At 31.3% G+C, this 25,770-nt stretch overlaps 1 protein-coding gene across 1 annotated transcript in view; it reads right to left on the bottom strand.

Annotated features, from left to right (window-relative positions):
* Positions 1–2,182: 2,182 nt before the first annotated feature.
* Elp3 (elongator complex protein 3) overlaps positions 2,183–25,770 on the bottom strand; it is an 84,414-nt gene continuing 60,826 nt past the window's right edge. Inside the window, exons 12-16 of the mRNA XM_085824906.1 lie at positions 19,470–19,626; positions 15,902–16,074; positions 12,287–12,341; positions 9,456–9,537; positions 2,183–2,318 (exon numbers count right to left, since the gene is read on the bottom strand). Of these exons, the coding sequence (XP_085681032.1) occupies positions 2,233–2,318; positions 9,456–9,537; positions 12,287–12,341; positions 15,902–16,074; positions 19,470–19,626 (553 nt within the window). The 3' untranslated portion in view covers positions 2,183–2,232. The remainder of the gene's footprint in view (positions 2,319–9,455; positions 9,538–12,286; positions 12,342–15,901; positions 16,075–19,469; positions 19,627–25,770) is intronic.

Raw genomic sequence — 25,770 nt, forward strand, 5'->3', positions numbered from 1 at the left:
ATTATTATACCTATTATAACTTCTATAATTATAGATATGATATCAATCAAAATAGCGATATACTATTTATACTGTTATATTATACTATGTATTTTTTTAATATTAACTTTAAAAATAAACCGAAGTGTAGCGGGACTATACCTACATTACTTATAGTAAACATTGGGTGTCCCACTACATTTCCACCTGAACCTGAACCTGCTGGGCTGTCATGGTGCCATAGAACAATACTAGGGGTGACTGTGTATTGTAGGCAATGGCACCCCATACTATCACACCAGCTGTAGGAGCAATGTGTCACTGTACAGCAAAGGCAGGATTGAAGCGTTCACCACGGCCTCTCCACCGTTTGTCATCACTGCCGAGATTGAATCTGAATTCATCGCTAAAGATGACCTGGTTCCATTCTGCTTCAGTCCAGTTTCCTCGTGCTCGACACCACTCCAAACGGAGGCGTCGATGGGTGGGCATCAAGGGCAGCACACGTAATGGGCGCTACAGTACCAACTGTCCTTCAGCCAGGCGCCTTCGTATGGTTCGAGAAGACACAGGGGCCTCTAGTGAAAGTGCTACCTGTGCCTGGATGGCGGCTGATGAAGCAGTTGGCTGTATGCGTACATTTTTAATGATGTGGCGGTCTTCTCGATGACTAGTCTGTCAAGGGCGTCCTGAGCCTGGTCTTCGTGTACATGACATCTCTTGGGTCCACTGGTCCCAACACCTCCTCAGAACACAATCAGAGTGGTCTAATTGACGAGCTACTCGCCTAGCTGACTACCCAGCTTCCATCATCCTGACGATTCTCTCCCTCTCAAACTGTGACAACTGCTCATATTGTCTTCAAACACAGCGTAATGGCATGTCTACCTCAGTTCTTCCTTTGTAAATGATTCAGCACACTCAAACAAGCTTTGGTTACCTGTTTTATACTCCACAGAGTACGACATTCTACGCCCTTTACCGGCTATCCGTAATGCGCAATCACGCTGCATTTCTAATCATTTGCATATCTCCCCGACATGTACCTTCATTGCAAGTTTCGTTACAATCCCACAATTATTTCTTGGTGGGCTAATTTTTTGGTCCACGAGTGTATATTCTATAGTCCTAGATTTTTATGGAGGGGGGGGGGTCCCATTGTTTTACTTATTTATTTTTTGATTGGTGGTTCAGATATTGGACTTCCGAATCTCAGATTCTGTACTATATACAGAGTGCAGTCATCGATTTTGGTACAGAAGAAATGAAAAGCTGCATATGATATTTCTTCCTTTTCCCCTAAAGAAAACTTACTGCCTTGTATGACTGTTAAATTAATTCTACAAATTTTTTGATGCATTTCATTTTAAACTTATTTTGCTGAATTATTCTCTAACTTAATTAATGGATACCTCAACGCTGGTTGAAAATGACATCAAAAACTGAAAATTTTGAAAGTAAACATCCCAGTCAATTTTTGTTGTATGGAAGTCAAAATTCTTTCCTCTAATAGCAAGTATAAAATTTTCACAAATGTAAGTGTAGGAATTGGGAGAATGCATTAAAAGTTAGATTTGCTAAAGCATGAATACATTCGTCACATAAAACATATATGTAACTGGAAGTATATAACTGCGACCAACGATTACAAAAATAAAGGGTAAGGACTTTTAAGCTGGGTAATATATATGTTGGGTACTGCCGGCTGCAATAAAAAAAGGGAGATGCACAATAAGATGTTATAGCAGTCCCATGTAAAAAATTTTAATGTTCTGTAGCTAATTGTTTTTGAGTTATGCAACATATATACAGATGTCGTGATAAGAATCCATTTTACAATCGATTTTGAAAAGAAAAAAAAAAGCCCTTTATTCTGTCTGTACATACAGATGTCATGATTTAGAAACAATGAAAATAGATATTTCTGTTGAAATATGATACCCAAAATTTCTTGCAGTTACAATACTTCCTTTACATCTTACAAGGAAGTAAAAATTAGCTATAATTTCTCAGCTTTTACAAACAAATATATGGTTGTTTTATTGCAGTAATCATCCATTTAAACATTTTATTACATATCACAGTATATGAGTAACAAAGTAGTCTGAACTTAAATTATAACCAAGGATTTATGAATAATTACCAAATCAAATAATGGGTGATTTCCCCTTAAATGTTTTTGTTAATATAAGTGATAAACGACTGGCATTTATAACAATAAATTTTATTTACAAAATACAATATGTGGCATTTTCAAGTATTCACATATAATAGTTTACACATATAAGGACCTTCTAATTCATATCCAAGCTTTCTGTAGTAATTCCTTGTTCCGACACCTAAAAAGAAAGCAATTTTTAGCAGAGTGAAATTTTAAAATATTTTTTTTCCCAAAATGTATTAATTATTTGTATATCTATAAATGTTTAAATTAGCAAATTTAAATAAAACCCATGAGGCATGGATTAAAGTCTATTTTGTTAAAATAATAGTTTTATGCATTATAGAATATCAACATCATTTAGAAGGACAACACATTAATGTATGCAATTAATTAACATATTATATTTCCTGTTTAATGAGGCAGATTGTGATTAAATTTGAAATATCTTGTATAAGCAAAGATCTTATAATGGGCAACTTAACAATCGGGCTTCAGCCAAGGTGTTAAACAATTTTGATACTTAATAATAAAATAATTGCTGTAAATATCTGTAAGTATTTAAATCCTTTTTATTGCTTTTCTTTTTGTATTATTGTAACATTGTGTGTTGTTTTTGTTGCTGTTGCTTTAATGAATGAGTGACATTTATGTGGCATTTTAATGAATGAGTGACGCTATTAGATATAGAATCTGGAAGGAGTAAAACTACCAGACATTAAAAGATGAGGACTTAGTTGATTTTGAATGTAAAAATGACTATTCATCAGATTCTCATGAAGGTGAAAACAAGGAAATTTCAAAAGATGCATCAGGTAATATGGAAACTCATTGCTCCTGATGGCACAGAATGGAAAACATATAAAAAAAATTTTAATAAAATCCTGGAAAGTTTCCAAAACAAAATACTATACACCAAAATAGTGGACTAACAAATAATGCTAAAAGGTGCTTGTTTGGTTTCTTGAAAGTGTTGAATGCTTGGTTTTTATCTATAAATAGCACAATTTTGAACAACATAAAGAAATGCACCAAAGTACAGGCAAGGCACATCCTTGAGAATGACACTCGGTCTCTTTACTTTCCTTTATTGGAATACTACATGCTCATGATGTGAATGATGGGAAAGGAATAGAGCTTCATTCCTTGTGGTTTTAAACCTGGAACCTGAATTTTTGGCACAGGAACTATGAAAAGAAACATGTTTTTGTGAAATTCTGCAATTTTTATGATTTGACTTGAAATCTACATATTTGCAAACAGATAAATTTGGAATGATATCTGAAATTTGGGATTGCTTCATTGATAATTTTATTTCTTGCTTCAAACCAGAAGAAATATAACTATAGACAAACAACTGTTTCCAAGCAAAAGACGATGGCCTTTAACTCAATTTATACCATCAAAACATAATAACAAAAGTTTTTTGCTTGCTGGTGTAAAATCAAAATACCTTCTCAATGATGTCCCTTATCTAGGAAAAAATCTAGGAAAAAGAACAACCATACAAAAAGAGATTATCTGAATACAACATTATAAGGATGATGAAACCTTTGCTAAACAAAGGTCTAAATGACATAGTTTATATATATATATATATATATATTTCATCATTTCATTTAGCTGAAGATTTACAAAAGAAAGGAACAAGCTTGCTAGGAACTGTCAGCAGAGTGAGAAATTAAGAAATCGCTAATGCCATCAAAGAAATTTCTGCAATGAACAAAAGATTCGGGCAAGAAATGAAATTTCTAATAAACACCTTCATGCTTCAGCAACCCACAATCAGCTCTCATCATATGACAGAAAGTCATCATGGAATGTATATAAAACACAATTTTATATGATTTCAAGTCACTAGAATTTCATTATCCAAGTGCTGCCTCATTAGAAGGCCTCTTATCTTGGAGTTATTACTTACAGATTTCTGAAAACAGAATTTTTCATCACTTGTTTAAAGTTTTAGGCTATATAGTACAATGTGGATGGCTGAACTTAAATGAAATCAGATAAGACCTAATACTCGAGAAGGGACGGATTAGTCTAAGCGTGATTACCACATACAAAACATTTTAAAAATAAATCATGATGTGCTCACTCACAAATTAGACAAATTTAATAGATGTATATATTTAATTTATACCAGGCCCAGCTGCCAATAATTACAGATGCCCAATGTACTTTGAAATTAAGAACTGATTTTCTAAAAGTTATGGATTGCTTATGATAAAACATATACAGTCAAAAGTCTTTAATCTGGACTCGTCGGGATTTCGGCGATTCCGGATTATAGATCATCAGTTTAAATCTGGTAAGATGGCATGCAGAAATTATAAAATTAAAAATATGAAACCGTAATTTATAAAATAATGAGCAATTATGATCTAAAGGGTATCAAAATTTACAAAAAAAGAAGCTTAATATTTATTTGTTTACTTTATTAAACATTTCTTTCAACGCGCACATGAGTAAAGCATACCTTACGCATAGCCAAAATTAGAAAACTGCAACCAGAAAACTATTTGATTTGTATTCGTGATATTTATAATGAAGATTTATATTCAATAAATATAATATAATCATAGACATGATATAATATAATCATAGGCATGATATTTATAATCAAAGATGGAGTACATCCAGATTAAATACTACATTTAGTAAGGAATTATAAGCCGAATAAAATAAAATTATCTGCCCTGAAGATAACGATAATGCTGACAGATCAACTTCCAGTTCATTGCGCGCCGCGACGTCCCCCCCCCGGCAGAGCAGCGTGAAATTGATAAACAGATTTCGGAACGGTTAGATAAACAAAGGATATGCCTTTATCCATTTTTTGTAGCAATTCGTTTTTTGTTTGATGGACATCAAAACATACTTTCATTTTCTAGATCCTTTGGGAGCTCCAGCATCGGAAATTCTATTTGACATAATCAAAAGTTCAAGCTTACTTTTATAAAATTGCTCTTACAGTCTGCAAAAAATAATAAGCCGGATCCAATTCGAAGATTAAGGAACAACGCAACTGAAATAGATAATTAGATAATTTTAGCTTATACCGTCCGTTATACATTAAATGTGCACACGAAAACGTGTTCTGCGCTTGCGCAGACGCATATGCGCAGTCGTAAATGTCTTGCGCGCATGCGTAAAACGGCTATGTGCAAGCGTCAACGCGGCTCATGCGCAGAAAGATTTTAGCTTTGAGGTCCGGATTATGGGTGTCCGAATTAACGACTTTTGACTGTATATTTATTTAGGGAAGTCTAAAATATTTTATTTTAGTTGTATGGAAAGTTACACATTTAATTCCTGAATTATGTAGATTTGAACTATATTCAAATTTTTTGGAACATTTAGAATTTTACAATAAATGAGATATATTATCTTTGTCTAAGTATTAGAAAAATTTATTGCATCATCAGAGCATAAAATGTAGTCTGCTTTGGCATTACAAGAAATAAAAATATGTAATGATTTTAATGAGTCCAGTTAGTGCAATTTCATTTGGTTCAGCAAATAATACAGACAAATGCACTGGTGAGTGAAAGATAAAAATATTTTATCACTAACTTTGTTGCTTAAATTTGGAAAACAAATAGCTTAAGCTTTGCCAAATGACAGTACACTGCCATACTTGACAATCTGTGGCATTCAAAAATTATATTTTTTTTTTAAATCGGGAGAATTTTATCAGCCACGAAAAGGATTTTTTTATGATAAAAATATTGGTACGAATTTTATACATATATAAATAATTTTAGTGTTTTTTTCCCTAATAAAATAAAATGAAAATCTAAAGAAGTGATGCTTTGCCGGGAAAATTATACATGGGCAAGTCTATTTAACATTGAGTAATTGGCTATCTTGCTAAACTGGTGAGAATTCGCCAAAACTTGGAGACCATCAAACTTTGACTCTGGTTCCTGTATAACTGTAATGGATATTCCAATTGAATAACTATAATAGATGCTATATGTAGCATCTGACCCTCATATATATTTTATCAAGCCATCATCGGTGTTATACACATTCAATCTAGTATGAACCCATGCATGTGCAAAAATATGCTCTCTATCTTATGTAGAAAGAAAATATATTTTTTAATAATTAATTGACTTTGATAGTAACTAATTAATATATGAAAGTTCAGTTACTTATTCTTCAATGCAAATAGTACAAAACATGAATATGTAAAAAACAGTTTTATTATTTGTACCATTTAATAGTAAAATATTTTAATCAGTTTTTGTACATATACTAAAACATGTGGCAGATTTTGATTTCATTTTCTAATTTTATTCATAGAAATTTTCACGTAAGCTTGCTATTGCCAATAAAAGTTTTTCTAGTGTGTAATTACTAATACTCAATATAAATTTACTCCTTGTTGTAATTGAGTATTAGTAACACTGGAAAACCTCTCATACTCTATATTGTTATGGGAAATCGACCAGCATTATTCTAAACAGTTCACTTGAAAATTCTTTCAGCACCTTTCAATTTTCCAATTAAACTCCACTAGGTATCAACCTTGCTGGTTCCATGATTTTATCCAAGTTTTTAAATTGTAAACTGCAAAATTATGACTGCAATTTATCAGTTGCAACATCAATATGATCATCTTTCAAAACTAAATGATGTAAAATCACTTCATTGTTGATTGGAAATTTATGTAATATGTAATCATACATATGGCAGAAGTAGCTTCTAAGTAAGTAGTTATATTGTCTTCCTGTTAAGATCTGAAGATAGAAACACAAATATTTCTCTTCACAAGATAAACTTGCAATAATTGGAAAATGTTTCCCTTGTAGGGCATTTTAAAAAATTTTTTTAAATTTAACTGTGTTTACGCTTATATTTTGTAGTATTATTTTGAGAACTGACAATTAAATCGCTCATAGGTGCAGGAATTACTTTATTTTTCCACACATATTTTTAACAGTGGATCTGCATTTACTTTAGGTATTTTATAACTTTTATCTTAACTCTAGAATGGGTTTCACTGGTCAAGGATTCTAGCTAAACATTTCTCTTAAGATAACAAGTGTGTATACCTGTTTCAATTTTTTTTTTTTTTTTTTTTTTTATTTCAGCATAATTCTTTTCAAAATAATAGTGAATATCAATGATGTGTTCATCAATACTCACTGGTAAAGAAGCTGCTCATTTTCAATTGCTAAATTAAAAAAGTGACAGATATATCTCATAATTTGCAAATCTGAATTTTCTTTTTTTAAGATGCCTGCGACATCAGTCTTCAAGCCTATCATTACTGGTGCATTGTCAGTACCCAAATACTAAGCAATTATCCAGAGGAATTTAATTTTTTTTTTTTAAAGTTTCAAGCATTTCAAGCAAATGCTGTATTAAAGCCTGTCAATTCTTCTAAAGTAGAGACAGAAAGTAAACTACACTTAATTTCTGAAGATTCTGGATTAAAAATGAAACAACTGGATAAGGTTTTGCATCAGTCTATACATAGAAAGGCTGTTTTGATGCAATCAATAATTGAAGATTTATTTTTCATATGCATTTCTTTAATAATTGCAGCTGTTTTTGTACTTCAGTATTTTTTAATGATTTCGCTATCCTCTGCATTTATAGTCCCTTGTTTTCATGGAAAAATGTAACATTTCATCCCTCAATACAACTCGTGTTGTTTGTTGTGTATACACATGTTAAGAACATGACCCTTATACCGTGCAAGATAAAAAATGCCATGACATGGTCTGGAAATGATACAAAAAGTCAAGTAATCTCTGTATGAATTTTGAAGGGTACATCAGTATTTTACCTTTCTTGCAGACTAACTGAGACAAAGGTTTGCAGTTTCTTAAATTATTTTGTAACAGCATTCATGTGAAACTTACAGCACTCAGTGGCGAGACGAATGAATGTAGGTCTTGTTTTGTGCTCATTGGTTAATATATATTAGATGACCTGCAGCAGCACGTGAGACTTATTGGAGAAGTGGAACATGATGTTTTTGGACACACATACACACACAAGGCAGAAGCACATCACAATATCTAGAGAACAACCAAGTGCTTGCAGATGCCAAAAATCACTTTTGGGGTTGCAAATAGCAAAGTATTAAGCTAACTTACATAAAAGCCATGAGAAATATAAGAATAAGAGAAAATGGGATAAAATATGTTGTAAATCAACTTAGCAATGCTCTATTGATTTTAAATTCTGAGTTTGTTAATAAAAAATTCATTAAATTGAAACAATGAAAAAAAATCTGAAAGACTTCACATTTCAGATCAGAATCTAAAAGATCTATATTATGGCAAAGGGGCTTTTTTCCCCCATTTACACACACATACATGTTTTGAGAGCATTTGGGCTAAAATATTTAAAAACAGTATATCTTTTGAATTTCCAATAGACAGTCGTACACATTACAGATAAAAATGTCCTCCCCCCCCAAGGATTACGTTTTTCAAAATTTGATGGCTCTAGATACCATATGAACCATGTTCTTTTAAAGCAATACATGCAAGAAACTCAGTGGCGAGGCGAATGAATGTAGGTCTTGTTTTGTGCTCATTGGTTAATATATATCAGATGACCTACATTCGTGTAGATTCATTATTATTTAATTTCTTTAAATATAATACAAGGCATTAATATTTGGTGACAAGAATTTTAAAAGTGATACAACGCTTTTAATGCAAAATGTTGTTTTGAGTCTTAATACCCCTTCTGGACTAGCACCCTTTTGGGCTAAAAATATGAATTAAATGAAAATCAAATTCAAAATTCAGGTTTCAGTCCACACATGTTTGGGTACAAGACTGTGCATTCAAAATTTGGTGGCTCTAGCCACAGTTGTTTTTCTACAATGTGAGGAACATTCACATAAATATACAGGTTTTTTACTCAGAGATTTCACATGTTGCCTCTCATGGTGAGATAAACCAGAGAAATTATGCAGATCCTTTATAATGTTAAATGTAAACAAAATAACAATAAACCAGAGAATTTGTAGTACCTACCATGCTACTGAAACAATTTTGAAGCCATACAGCAGAAGCGTAGCTAGGTTTTTCAACGCCCGGGGACAAGTGAAGATTTTGCACCCCCTCCTGTGTGCCAAGAATGTGAATGTGAAGTTTAGAACGGAAAACATTTCATTCTAAAATTTGGTGCCCTCTCAATGCTGCGCCTGCCCCACCCTAGCTACGCCACTGCCATACACCAATTCATATGAGTTTGCAAATACTATTATTTGTGAAAACAATACTGATTTATTTTCTATCATTTTTTATGAATGAACATAATATAAATTAATTAAGCTTACCAGATATGACGGCTATTTTATATGAACCATGTTCTTCTAAAGCAATTTTTTCAGCTTCTTCCATCAAAAGAGTTCCAAACCCCTTTATAGATATAAAACAACACAATTAGAAATTACACAAAAAGCTGTAGCTTTTTCCTAAGTAATGATAAATGCAGTAACATATAAAATATTTTAATAATACATAACTTAGTTATATAGGGATTAAAATATGAAAAATTCAAATTCTGCTAACATATTTAAAATTGCAAGAAAATATTTAGTTCATAAAAAATACAGCTATGAAAATTTTAATAATCAAAATTTGGTGCTTTCTGATTTATGAAAAAATTTTCTTCATCTTAATCTCAAAGTGCCCCTAGTACTTCATACCTGGATTTATGTACTTTTAATAGATTGTTTTAATTTCTTAGACATATCTTACGATGCATGTATATATTCATTTTTGCAGATATTACAAAAATATTCCATATATATGGCCTTGCCGGTCAGAGGGTTTACTTTAAAAATAAAAACGCAGAACTGCAGAATTCCTGGCATAACAACACAACCTGGCACAGCTCTCCATGTGCACAGTAATCAGTTTTCACTTCAAAAAACTACACAGGATTGCATAAATTTGGCTGAAGCTATTATACTGCTCATCAAAATTTAAGGAAAATAACAGAAATAAAATGTAACTGATATTTAATGAAAAATTATTAATAGAAATTTGTACAAAAGAATTAGTTAACATAAATTACAATGTTTGGCTGTTGAATATTTGCAAAATATTGAAATTAAACCCAACTTTATGGAAACTGGAAGATTATGTCAATCATTCTTATTTAATCTACTATTAAGTCAACTATTCTATTTCTTACTATTTAAAACTAAGTCAACTCTTGTGGAGAAAATTTTTCTTATGGTGCATGGTCATCTCACACATCTTGATTTCATAGACTTTACCAAAGCATTGATCATGTCCAGCGGAACTGCACACCACTCTTCTAAAAGTGCACTTTTTAGCTCCTGGGGGATCAGGGGATGAATTTGGTACACTAAGGCATCCCATATATGCTCAATCTGAATTATGTCGGGCAAGTAAGGTGAACAAACCATTCGAGTGATATCTTCTGTTTGCAAGTATCATGACACCACATATCCTGGATGAGGCCGAGCATTGTCATCCATTAGCAAAAACTCTGAGCCAAAAAAAAAAAAAAAAAAAAAAAACCCCTAAACAATCTAACTTGGGGTTCCAATACCTCATCCACATATCTCTGAGCAGTTAGCATACCTCCTTAAAAGATACTGAAAGATATGATTCTTCCCCAAACCATAAAGCTGTGGTTGTGGAAACTTGATATTTCACGGGCAAAGGAAGGCAAGTTGTGTGTTTCTTCCTACTCTCCAGATCAGAACGTGTCTAGAATCACTATTCAGACTATACTTAGACCCGTCAGTAAATAATCCTCGGGCCCAGTCTTCTTGGCTCCATTGAATGTGATGATGGCACCAGCTTAAATGGCTTTCCCTGGAAACTGGAATGAGTGGAATGCAGACCATTGGTTTTTCTCGCATACAGTCCAACCACATTAAGCAGAAGTAGAAGGGCTACAACTGAATACTGATCACTCTCAGAACACACATTCATTTTAAACAACACCACAGACCAGAATTCCAACATGTGTCTATTGAACACCACATTGTCAGTAACCGAATTTGCATATTTCCAGCCCTAACGTATGTGTGAAAGTGCAATTTTGTGTTCAATTGTATTTAATTAACATAAATAATTACAGTATTGGGCATTGGTTTCAACATTAACTTAATGAGTATGTTTTTTCCCAGTATCCTCTAATTTTGATGACCAGTGTATTATAATTTCCAAAGAACAGTAGATACACTACTTTCAAGCCATGCAGTTACTGTAACCATATAACCTGAAGATAAACAAAAGCTAACCAAATGCACCATATGTCATTTATTTACTTTAACAATAATGATAAAAATAATAATCTATAAAAAAGTACTTCATAATACATATATAAAAAAAATCTTAATAACTGGGAGGGTGATATCCATGCATTGCAAAAATCATTGTTCTCTACTATTTGACAAAATGCTATATTTCTCATGAAATGTGACTCTTTCTTTTTCATTAGCTGACAAACTTCACGCTACCATTACAATTCCTTAAAAGAAAAAAACAAGCATACACTAATTAAAACAACCACAAATATGACCGTCGAATTTCAAAACTGCAATTATGTGCTGTAATATACACATAACCATACCTGGGTTGCCACATAAATACATTTTTCTAGCATTCTAGATTACCTTGTTTGGCAAAGTAACAATGCTTGGTGATGCTTCTCAGGATTCAGCAGATAATCAAAGTACTCAAGTATTAAAAAGCAACAAGAATATTAAGAATGTTAAAATGGTATAATTTTTTTTATTATACAAATTTAAGAAAAAAAGCATTATTATTAAAGCAGGCAAATTTAACTATTGCTTCGCCTATTTAAATAACTATTTATGGAATTTAACTCTACTTCAAAACTGATCAGTTAACAATAAAGAATCCCTTCAAATCTTCAAAGGAAAAAATGTTGGAATAATGATTACATTTTGCCTGAAAGCTCATATGTCACAGATATGAAAGGAAGATATAATTCTTTTCTTTTTAAAACAAATTTGAATATTTCGAATTTAGAACAAGGTTTCAAAATTCTAAATTTGCATTTTAGACACTAGTTAAAAAATTTGAAATTTAGCATATGTTTATTATGCAAATAAATTAATAGAAAACAAGATTAAAATAAAATAAATTAGGATGAACATACCTGATGTTGAAATTTTGTGGGATCTCTTGCACTAACCGGCACAACACTGCCATAGCTAAATGAAGTTAAAGACAAATTGGCTACCAAAATTTAAATGCTATTATAAATAAAAATACAATCCAATTTAAATTTGCACACACACACCAAAAAAAAAAAAAGGAGAGGGAGAAAATTCTGTAGTTGGAAACTATGAATTGAAAGACATATAAAGAGATGGTTTTAAAGTATGTTCTGTTACTATGAGACTAGGCTCAACTCCACTGATTTAATTAGTATAAGTAGACATATGTTTTCTTATCATCAGTCAGAAAATACAGGATGTGTAAAAATAAACAGTGATATAATATTAAGTTTTATGGGACTGAGAAAACCTACCATAAAAACTTCTCAATTGTTGATAGTAACTTAATAAAAATGCAGGATACATGATATCCTTTTTTTTTTTTTTTTTTTTTTAATTGGGGGTGGGAGATGCACATAGAAATCATCTGAAGTTCAAAAGCTTGCTGTTACTTCCTTCAAGATCCACAGTACTTTAATAGCAGAATTAGTTTAGCAACCAAATTATGAAGGAAGAAATTTTGCACTATGTTTTTTTATAACCACCATATTTTACAGATATACTGTTTATAACTTCTATCTCATTTTAAAATAAATTATGTCAATATTCACAAGAAAGGAATATCCTTTTGGACGGTAGAAGATTTGAAAGCACTCAGAGAAATCTTCAAGAACAATACAAAAAATTATCGGTTTTATTTTGAATGTAACACTGCCAGCAGCTAGCTGTCTGTTAGCTTAGAAATGAATTATTTAAACAACATTGTACTTGGTTTTTCTCAATTTATTAAATAAAAAGAAATACAAGTGCAATCTAATTTTTTTTTTTTTTTTTTTTTTTTTTTTTTTTTTTTTTTTTTTTTTTTGTTTGTTTGTTTGTTTGTTTTTTGTCTTATCCTGCATTTTTAATTTCCCTTCACAAAAAAATATAAAGTTAGGTTGCTTGAATATGGCAAAGTGCATAAAAGGCTATCTGCCTAGGGAAGAGATGCATTTGTAGAGCATTCTCTAAGGGATAATGGCTTATATTCACATTACACACCAGGAAAAAAAAATACAGCCAGCCCACTCATTCACCTGGGTTTGAACCCAGATGAATTAGTAGGTTGTCACTCAAACAAGAGAATGAAATTCCCTGACTTTTGCAGGTGTGTTTTAAGAAAATTCCAGTCTATTCACGTAATGCACGTTGGCTGTGCAAAGAGGTAAATTAATTACGGTACCACTTGAAAACACAAAAATTTTTCAATTACACACGACATATATATAATATATAATCCCCAAAGCATTACTATTATAACTATAATAGGACTTGTTTTCTCCATTGAAGATTGAGATTCGAATCTGCCCAATCTGGATTAAAAAAAATATCTTTTTTGGCAGACATTTTGCAGCTAAACAAAAGAAAGATATCTATTTAATGATATTTTTAAATAAATTCAGGTATTTTATATTTATTTAGCAGCATACATGAGCAAAAAATAAGTGCATTTAATTTCGTGATGGTATGTCATCATACTGCTAGAATTACTTTCAGAATTATGCCAAAGAAAATTTCCTAAAATTTAAAAGTATTATTTACTAATAATAAATAAATTTAGAGAGAAGAAGAAACATTAAATGATAGGAATTACATTAAAAATAAAGATAAAAATTGAATTAGGATAATCGACGATATTTTGGCAAATACAGTAATGTTTAGCCTAGGTGACTGATTACATTTTTTTATTTTACTGCAAAATGACAAATAAGGTTTTTATTAAAACGAAAAAATGGTTTAAAAATTTTGCAGTAAAATCCTAGTATATGCTGTGGCCTTGGTACGATTTTGAAAATTGTTGGCAACACCAAAATGACCCATTTACTGCTCATCATCATGTCGTCAAATCCCGTGTGTACCGTATATGGTGGTTAAAAGAGAATACATGGAGGCTATTCTAACCTCCATAGTACCATATACTATGATTAAACTGATTTTGTTTTATACGAGAATACATATTTTTTTTTTTTTAGTTCAACATGTATTGCACGTGCACATGCGAGTCTCTTGATTCTTGAGGATACTGGAAACCAAAGTTGCTGGAAACTTGCTTTGCCTTTCTAAAAGACAATCTAATTAGAGCTGTGAAAATTGGCTCTATGTTAGCTGGCCAAATGGTGCTCATACGATACATAATTTGCCAAGAAAGCGATCGCTTCCAACGTCAGCGTAAAACTCGCTTTGGGGGGGATTGCCATATTAAACTCCCTGACTTTTCCAGATTATAACTAAAACATTTAAATTCCCTGACTTTTACCTGAATTTTTTGGTCACCTTTTTGAATTCCCTGACTTTTTCCAGGCTGAACTACCAGTATTCAGCAGCTAATCACTCTGCTACTGGTGGGGTGAAAATTAAGACTTTTTAAATAAAAACAATTGTATCATTTGATAGAAAATATTAATCTAAGATAATAAAACAAAAATATACAGAAAGTAGAAACTTATATAATCAGCAAATAACACATATCTAAGATATACATATATTTATTTATTAAATAAGTTTCTAAATGTAATTACATAAAAAAGATTCCTCCTTTCACATACAGATTATGTAAGAGATATAATACAGTAATGCAGAATTAATACATTACATTCATCAGAATGAATACGGAAATGAAGTGTAGATTAAATTTTATATTGTCTATCAGAGAATTAGCCACATTACTTAAAACTAAATCTAAAACAAATTTTAGTTTTCCTGATTTCTTTATTTATGGTTAAAAAAAATCATAATGTAGACCCATAACCATGCTGTCCCATAAACCAGAGGTCTGTGGATCATTAAAATGTTGATTCTTAAGCTGTAATCCATGGTCCAACGGTAGTCCATAAATAGTTTTTAAAATTAAAATTTCATTTTGAAAAATATAACAAAATTTACATTGGCATCTGAAATTCAAATAGCTAATCTAGAGGTTAGCAGAGGATATTTGCTTATTTACTTTTTCTAATTTACACAAGTACAATCTGTTTAAAATGCATTTTGATAATGATATAACTCTATGCTAGTTTGAAAATGCAATGAGTGAAGGTTTAACATGATCATAACCTATTAAGCTATATATGCATGTGAAAGAAAGGGAGCAATCTAGTGCTTGATTACAATTTAATATCTTACATTTGATCAAAATTTTATCCAAAAATTGTTGAAAATAAAAATTTAAATCCTGAGTTTGTACTAAATTTTTAAGCAATCAGTTAAAGGTAAAATTATCCAGTAGTTTAACCTCATGAAATATAATATCCATTAATACCATATTAAATATTTTTGGAGCACTGATTTATATTTTTAGTCAAATCTTGTACCTTCTGTTTGAATCTATACCTATTCATCCTATAAAAATGCTAGTTTAGAACTTAAAATATCAATAACTATTGTATTGAACTTAAAATATCAATAACTATAATACTTAATAAATAAAAACAATATGTAAATACAAGTAATTATTGCTTAAAAAAATATTTATGACTGTTACTACAAACAGTAAAAAAGATAGAGAAATATAAGGATACACATGAAGTTCTCTGACTATTGATACACCATCTTTTAACTCTGGACGAAATGTATCCTCAGAACATTTTCGCAATCTTAGCAGCCCCACAAGTATATCTTGTTCGGGATCTTCATACGACAAAAATGTTTCCCAACCACCATTAGCAACATAATCTCTTCGTATCAACTGAACCTGAAAAATGTAATTCATGGCAATAAGCATATTCACATATTTGTTATTTATAACAGGAAATAGATTAGTATTAACTTTGTAATTGAGCTTAAGATAATTGATGTGTGTCTTGTTTCTGGGAAAGAAAATATTTTTGTTTTGTAAATTTAAGTGTTTATATTATTATGTATTAAACAGATTATGTAAATCACAGATTATGCAAAATCATATAATGGCATAGAGGGAAAAAATAAACTTTTATATTAAATCAGGGTTCGTATGGTCCTTAAGTTTTTTGGAATCGAATTTTGGTCCTTAAAAGTCCTTAATTTTGGCCAAAATCGGCAGAAGGTCCTTAATTTTAACCATCAGAAATGTCTATCTGTTTTTATGACTGCCATTTTGAGTGTGAATTATCATTTTGGAGGAATATATTTGGCGATTCACTGACATATATGGTTATCTTTTGAATGGGTTCAGGGGTTATATAATTTGTTCCTATTTCTAATATAAATGGTGGGGTTCTGAAGTTTCTAAGCAAGCATAAGCAACATAAGCATTTTGAAATTCATTTTTACTAATGAAGAGCTCTTATACAACTTTTCACTATTATTAAATGGTTCTGAATTTGGCGACTTATTAACATTTTGGCGATTTTAAGATCAGTTTATATAGAAAGTTTTTAATTCCGAGATCTGGGAATTTTTTTACAGTTGTTTTTAAAACATTGTGATGTTCATAAATTTCATTAAAATAATGGTAATATATTGAAAGTATATTTAAAAAATAACATTAAAATAAAACATTTTTATTAAAATAAAACATTTTTTTTTTCCGCTGTCATATTATAAAGTTTAATTTTGCCATCTTATTATACAATATTTTGAGTCTGAAAACTAAACAAGGTATAATGTACATAAAATATATGTATAAAGCACAATTTATGGAACAGTTCTTAGCAAAAGCAAAATTAGCTCTGTAATTAATTAAAAATGTCTTCTTTTTAATTTTTTCATAGTAAGAGTTTTTCCCTTGTAATTGTATCAGAATTCTCAGAATATGCATCAATTTTCTCTATAAAATTATTTTTACACTTCTTCTCTCCCCTTTTTCCCCCCTCCAAAATATTTCTTACTTTTTGGAGAACGTCTGGAAGAGCAATGCAAAGATAATATTTGAATGCTTTACTTCTGATACTAGAATCTTTTTCTTAACATGTTTATCTTCCCTTTATTTTCCCTTACTTTTCACTAAACACAAGTGTGGAAAAGATCAAAAATGCTTATAATGGGCAGGCGTAATTTAATTTTTTTATTAATAAAAAATTGAAAACTTAGAATTTAAGGGATTCATCTAATATGTCTTAATGCATCAGACACCGAGTTGGCAGTAGGCAATTTCCCTCCTGATGCAATCAATTTCTGTGCATCCTTTCTGCTGCCTAGTGCTTTTCTAAATTCTGCTTCCAATGTCTCCTCTAAATTCTAAAAGTTTTGCCATTTCTATCTAGATTTTGTTACTCGGTGTGTCAATAAATTCTAAAAATTCTGCCACACCAGCTCTGTAACCGGCCCTTACCATATATATTTCATATTTCTACTAAATGTTCATATTATTAAAGAAATAAAATTTACAGGTTTTTCTACACATTCTAAATGCACTTTTTAAAATTTTTATTGTAGAATAACAGAAATCCTTAATTATATCCAAAAATTCTGAAATGAAAAGGAAACCTGTTGAAGAAAGAAACTCAATACTTGAAGAAAATTATTCTTCAAAGAATATGTACAGTTATTATGTAAATTACCCAGTTGTTTATGATTTCAAAGCCTTTACTGTAATTTCCCGTTTCTATTTCCTCGTATGATAGAGTTACAGAGCCAGCTTAAATTAAAATTAAATTGTATAATCATTGACCACTAGTCCACATTTTTAATTTGAATTTGACTATTCTTGTTTAATAACGTCACCATGATCTATAATTGATTTTGTTAGCATCAGAACATGCCTTTATATTCTGAGTTCATTTTAAATAAGAGGTTTATTTAAACCTTTGTTCAATATTATAGCAATAATTTGCTTCATGTCTGTCAGGGGGGTTGGAACTATTTAACTTTTACCAGATCAAGTAAACCCTCATAGGTACATTGTGGAGAGGTTGACAAGTTAGCAGATAACTGTATGCATTAGAAAAGATGTGTAAAGAGAAAGAAATTGATAAAAATTAGCCAAAATGTCTGGGAAGACTTCAAATTAAAACCATGCATAAATAAATATTTTGTGAGTGTTGTTGTTACAAGACATAAATGCTTTGTAGCTTTTAATGTGTAATTATCCTAATATTGCTTAAGGATCAATGTCATAATTTACATATATTTTAAACTGTGAAATTTTATTAGATTTTGATTTTAATATGGCATATTAAATGTCACCCAATGATGGGTGACATTTAATAGCTTCAAAATCAATAATATCTTAACACACTATATCAAACATCATTGATTTTTTGACAAATGACAACATGACAAATATTCACGAAAGCAAGACTGCAATCTGTGGTAATATACAGGGCCAGTAGCAGAGCATGTGTAACAGGTGCAGATGCTCCAGGCAGCAGAATTTGTAAAATTTAGGGAGTTACTGGGTGGCAGATTCCAGGAATTGAAGTGATTGCATCGGGCACTGAAAAGCACTGGTAATACATCATCTTCCCATGCCAGCATCAAAAGATGGAATATTTAAAGAAGGTTATTACTATCACTTGATGTTCACTGAATGTGGACACTGAAGCAGTATGTCAGGGTTGTGACATATGGGTACCAAGAATGCTGACATCAAATATGAAGAAAACATTGGGATGAATGTTTTTGAGAATGACTCACTATGATATATGTAGATGTTACAGGAGTGCCAAAACATGACTTCACTATAATCAAACATCTCCACAAGTTCAGAAATCTGTAAGGAAGATTTAAAGTTTTGACAAATCAACTACAGCAAAAGCTCATACTTCTCAGATTGTTATTCAACAATGTATATTTCAATTTCTTCTCCCATTCATTATATCACTAGACCTAGCTTCAAATAACTTCAGTTTGTTTAAAAAACTGAAGATTGGTTATGTTACAGTAATAATGATGATTTGAAGGATACCATAATGAATATAAAAAGCACTTTTTCTACTGGAAGCCAATGTGCAAAACAGATTGCACTTTAAAGTCAAGATGAACTATGCAAAAAATCTTAGAAAGTATTTCTAGATGTATCTCGTGTATTAAGTTTGTTGCATGCATTTAAAACTTATTGGGTATCTATTGTAACAGTAATTTTTTTTGTAACAATTTCTTGAAAAGCTTTACGAAGTAATAATTTATAGACAGTAAACAATGTTTTAAAAATATAATATCTTTTGTTACCTCATAAGGCCTAACTTTATTATGAATTTCTTGAATTCCAACTTCACGTGTTCTCACATCTCTACACTGAAGTCCAAGATCTTTCATTCTTGCTAATGCAAGTTCTCTTAAATTTCCATGCTCAACACCAGAACTAACAAGAGGCATTGGAATATCTCTAGAAATTAAAAAAATACATAAATAAAAACCATATTCTTAAACAGTACATATAAATATGAATATTTTGGGGCATTCTTTCAAAATGGAAAAACACAGCATATATGTTTATGTTGCAAACACCCGAGATTTTAAGCAATGGCAGGATGCTAAATTTTTATTATATAGTCTGAGAAATCAACCTTTCTAGCCTTGTGGGAAATGGTTCATGAAGCAATATCCTGTAGATCCTTCATACTGTACATCATACCAGTGCACGTATATATAAATGGCAATAACACTTTTGAAGACGTTACTAAGCAGAAACTTTATTTTTAATCTTAACAAGGAATTGCAAGGAATTTCAAAAAAATGTATTATTATGAATTGTTTGTTTAAACAAAATTTAAAACTATTTAAACAAATTCATTTCTTAAATTTCGTACATAATTTATTATTTTTATTTTCTTTTTTTTTTGGGGGGGGGGAGGTGCATTTTTTAAGATAAATTACACAGAATTTTGGATGCTTCAGTTTAATACTTCTTTACTCCTGTCATGCCTATTGAATGTATGAGAAAATCTAACCAGTATATAGTTTAAATATTTTTTTTTAAATATATTAAACACTAATGTAAATTTTCTGGATAGTTTTATCAATAATATAATAATAAAGATATAAAAATGTGAAACCTTTATCTTAATGATGATAAAATGATATTCATGGCGCTATTTTTAAAACATGCATACTCACAAAAAATGAAAATGATAACAAATCAATTAAAATTTTTTCAATTGTAAAATTAACAAGTTTAACATGTTGACTGCCGCAGGGGTTCACTGGTGGCCAGCACTTGAGTTGGCTACAGTACCGTAGGGTCTACCGGTGACTGGTGATGCAACCAATAGTAAAAATACATAATTGGAGTAATTCTAATTACTGCACTGAATAAGACTAAGAAATCAGAGTAGTCGATTAACAGCTGAAGCACTAATCAACTACTCTGAGTTTGAATCACAAAAATGGTATACAATGCCTTGGGGGTCACCAGTGACCCCACAACTAAAAATGCATTAAGCACGAATATATAACTCACCTTATCTTCTGTACATTTCAATATAATATACATTGCATAATAAAAATTTCATGTTGCCCGCCATGGGCAAACCATGTAAAAAATGTGCAGAGCAGTCAACGTGTTAATAGCAAATCTGCCAAAATTGCATGCAAAGTTTTATCAAATAGATAAAGCATATGGCAAAAATGATAATATAAGATAAAGTATATGTAAAATATCTCATAGATCTAACTGCAGTACAAAAAATTCTGTAATGTTTTAAAATGTTGAACTGTCAAAAATACAAAATAAGCAAAAAATGAATTATAATTTTCATTTGTGTCAAATGGCTTTTACTAATTAAATAAATTTTGTTATATTTCAACAAAGAATTAAAAATTGGAATTTAAAAACATTTACAGTGAAACCTGTTTATGAATTTACACAAAATACGAGGGTTGGAACTTTAATAGTGGCAACACAGCTGAAAAAAATGCTACGCAACAAAACCAAAGAATATCGCGCATAGCACACGTGAACTACATACCTACCTTACCTCTCAGCAAAAAGACTCATCCTGCCTATGTCACGAGCATGCGGAGTGACGCGAAGAACGGATCCTTGTATTAGCTCGCAGTCTAAAGTAAGTGTTGTCAGGATGTTTTCAAAACAAGAACAACAATGTTGGATAAAAATTGAATGTGCCAGAGGTCGTACAGCACGATAGTGTCATCAAGGGCTTCAAGACGCTTGCGAGAAATCTGCATTGCCTTACAGAACCGTAGCAAGATGGGTGAAAGCATTCAATGAAGGACGCCAAAACGTGGCAGACATGCTGCGGCCAGGTCATCCGAGTGTCAGCGATGCAGACATGCAAACTGTTGCCGCACTAATGGACAGTGATCACCGCCAAATGATTCGTCAGCTGGCCAGACAAACAGGATTAGCGCATAAGAATGTACTGCACATTCTGAAGGAACGCCTGTCCATGAGAAAAATTGCTTCACAATGAGTTCCACATCAATTGACGGAAATGCAGAAATGGTTATGATACAATGCTTTTCGAACCCACCTGGAGCGCTATGAGCGTGAAGGAGATGCTTTTTTATGCCATATCATTACGCTGGATGAGACTTGGGCCTGATCGTACCAGCCAGAACTGAAACGCCAATCAAACGAATGGCGTCATCACGGGTTACTACAACGTTCGAAATTTAGTCAGAACCCCAGCAATGTTACAGTTATGGTGATTCACGTGTACGACTGTGATGGTGTCATCCTAACGCATACTGTTCCCCCACAGCAGACCATCACTGCGCAGTATTACTGCTCATTTTTGGAGCACAATCTCCGTCCGACCAGCTTTGAGAAAAAAACGGCGACACTTTCTGCAGAATGCTCCTCTCATTTTGCATGACAGTGCTCGGCCGCATGCTGCGCAAGTTGTGACTGATTTGTTCAAGCGATGGGGCTGGGAAGTGCTTTACCATCCACCATACTCCCCAGATCTAAACCCTTGTGACTATGACTTAATTCCTAAGATGAAGGAACCACTTCGTGGCACTCGCTTCCAAACTGTTCCTGAGATTCTTGCGGCAGTAGACTGGTCCATTCAAACTATCAACAAAACAGGTGCTACTACAGGTATTCTGTGACTTCCACATCGTTGGAAACGGGTTGTATGCAATGCTGGCAACTATATTGAAGGACTGTAAAACATGATAACATGAATCACTTTTGTATTCCTTGTAAATAAATAGTGCCACTATTAAAGTTCCAACCCTCGTATTTGGGAACAAAACCTACTTTTCCCATAGGAATTAATGTAAAATAGATTAATCCCTTCTTAGACCACAAATAATTGTTGATTTAATATTTATAATGGTACTTTGTGCACAAGAAAATCAATGGAAATCATTATATTTGAGAAAAGAAAAGAAGGGGAATAAATGTAAGTACAATATTAAACAGACGATGGATCTATTCAAATACTATAATAAATCTAAAATGATGTAAAAAAGAAATTAAACAAATAAAAAAAAGGAACAGTTTTCCACAGATGATTCAGCGCTGCTTACCTAAAGTGCATTCACTACTAATTAATTCAGCTATCACTTCTTGGCAAGGCAAAAATACATAAAAATCCAAAATATTTTCATTAAAAATTGAAAGGTGTAGAAAAACATAAAACACCAAGTACAGTTAAAACCATTAAGGAAACAATTTTTACAATTAAAATTACAGTTCCTACACAAAAACAAGCAATTTGGCCAGTGGGCAAAATGACAGAATGTTCGGTGCACAAAACTGAAATTTTACTTTTGGTCTCACTCGGCAAAAAGACACTGAAAGCGTAGAAACTACCGTAATTTCTTGTGGATGCTATGCTGAGTCAACGTATGGGATAATAATTATAGAATGAACTAAGCATAATTTAATTCGCAATGATAAAAGAAGATGTTACTTTGTTGTTGTGAAGCTTAGTTTCTTTAGATTGACAACAAATCCACTATTCTGCTAAGTTTCAAATGTAAACAAATTAGGCTTAGCCCCACTTAAACAACTTTTAAATTGTTGATAATTCTAGAAATATTGCATGCAGATTTACTAAAGGCATAAAAACCTTAACTGGAAGATAAGAACATCATAATTCAATCATTTTTAAAGCAAAAAAATGCACAATTTACAAACATATAAGAATAAAGAAACAGCTCACCGAACTGAGTAACACAGCGGATATATATACATATATTTATATACCAAAACGGGAGATGCTTATTTACATGTTATAGCAATCCTATATACAAAATTTCAACATTCTGAGGCTACTGGTTTTTGAGTTATGCGAGGTACGTATGTACAAACGCCACAACAAAACCTCTTCAGAATTGATTTTAAAACAGTTTTATAATTTTTGGGCAAAGAAAGAGTTCTTTACTTTGTCCTTACATACAGATGTCACTCAAAAACATTGTTAAATTGCATTCGATAGTGGTCAAAATAGATATTTTTGTTGAAATATGATACCTGAAATTTTTTGCAATTACAATACTACAAGGAAGTAAAAAAAGCTGATGTGTACAGCACATAACTTCCTTATACAGAACATTAAATTATACGCATTTTTTCCTGCATTTCATTTAAATGTATTTCCTCGAATTTCATTAGAGACATATTTCTCATTAAATTAATTCAGTTCTCACTCGTGACAAGACAAAAATACATAAAAACTCAAAATATTTCAATTAAAAATTAAAAGATATAGAAAAATCATAAAACAACAACTACAGTTAAAACAATCTTTTTTTTTTTTTTTTTTTTTTTTAAATTAAAATTAGTCTATGCAAAAACAAGAAATTCGACCAGCAGCGAAGAAGGTAATTTTTCAGCGCACAAAACTAAAAGTTTCCTTTTGGCCCCACTCAGAAAAAAAAAGGCACTGAAGGTGCAGAAAGACTTAATTCACTATTATGCTAAGTTTCAAATGTAAACAAATATGGCTGCTATAGTAAAAAAAATTAGGCTTAGTCGCATGTAAACAATTTTTAAATTGTTGATAATTCTACAGTTGTTGCATGCAGAATAACTAATGGCATAAAAACCTTAACTGGAAGATACGAATAACATAATTCAATCATTTTTAAAGCAAAAAATGCACAATTTACTGACATATCAGAATAAAACAACTGAGCTCACTGAGTCGAGTAACAAAGTGGGTATATATATCACAGCTACATGTTATAGTAGTCCTATAGACAAAATATTCACGTATGTCAAAATACATACATATGTATGTATCTCGCATCGCATACATATATATGCACGTACAGACAGCATAAAAAAACCTCATTTGAATCCATTTTAAATCAGTTTTATAATTCATTTTGGGAAAAGAGTCCTTTATTCTTTCCTTATTACAGATGTCATGCAAAAACATCGTTAAATTGCATTCGATAATGGTCAAAATGGATATTTTCATTGAAATATGGTACCCGGAATTTTTCGTGATTACAATACTTCCTTTACATCATACAAGGAAGTAAAAAAGGAAGAAGACTAGTTCTTAATTTAAATATTAAAGAAAAACTATACACATTAATACTTATTCCACACACTTTATTAAAAGTATAAAAATAAACATGCTCAAAAATATTTGGCACCTCTATTTTAAAAGAAAAAAATCTTACCATTTTAAAAGCATGAATGTCAACAAAAAAATGAACGCTGAGAAAAATCATTCAGATTTCATTTGTAAAAATTACTACTTTAGCATCAAACCTGGCTATGTTTCATTTTTCTTCAATCATCACTTCTTCACTTGCAGTTTTCAGAAGAAAGAAATAATATAATTTGATATTCCATTATACTATGATACTAACAAATGGCTTGCCATTTAAACACTTATCTCTTGAAATGCCCTCGAACATAAAAAAAACTAAATAACTTTTGATTTACTGGTGGTGTTACTGTATGACTTGCCCTATATATTTAGTTAAAAAGGCTGCAACTGGTAACCAAAAAAATAACCTTTCTTGATGACTCTTCCTTCACCATCAAAAGTGATTCTGGACACTAGCTAGTGTGGACAGAGAGAGAAAAACTTGTTACCATCACCAAAATGTTCACAAAATTGGTCACTGTTGAAACTCATGTTCATATCTTTGAAGGAAGTACAGTGAATCACAATGGTATTGCACTGAAATTCTCCTAGGTCAGGTTTTTTGTTTTTTTTTTTTTTTTTTTTTCAATTACCCGGACTTTTATAGATGACAATGCCTGCTCTCTGCTCTTTAGCAATTGTCAAGCAGCAAACTAAGCCATGGCAGTCTATCAAGGTTTTTAAGTTTATTTTTATGAAACTACTTGAAAAATGAAAGACAAATGTATTACATAACATATTTATTTCATTCTGCAATAATGCTCAATTTTATTTATATCATCATATAACAATAAACTAAACTAAAAAAACATAACCTTAATATAAAGAATATTAGGAAATGAAACATAAAATCTTTGTACAAAAAATTAATTAACTGTCGTAAAGCTTAAAAAATGTACATAACATATATATTTTGTAAATATAATGCTGATTTTTGTTGTTTGACTTCT

Source organism: Stegodyphus dumicola, chromosome 10 (assembly GCF_044657685.1).
Source record: "Stegodyphus dumicola isolate Sdum_Otavi_A_Nest chromosome 10, ASM4465768v1".
Taxonomy (NCBI): Eukaryota; Metazoa; Arthropoda; class Arachnida; order Araneae; family Eresidae; genus Stegodyphus; species Stegodyphus dumicola.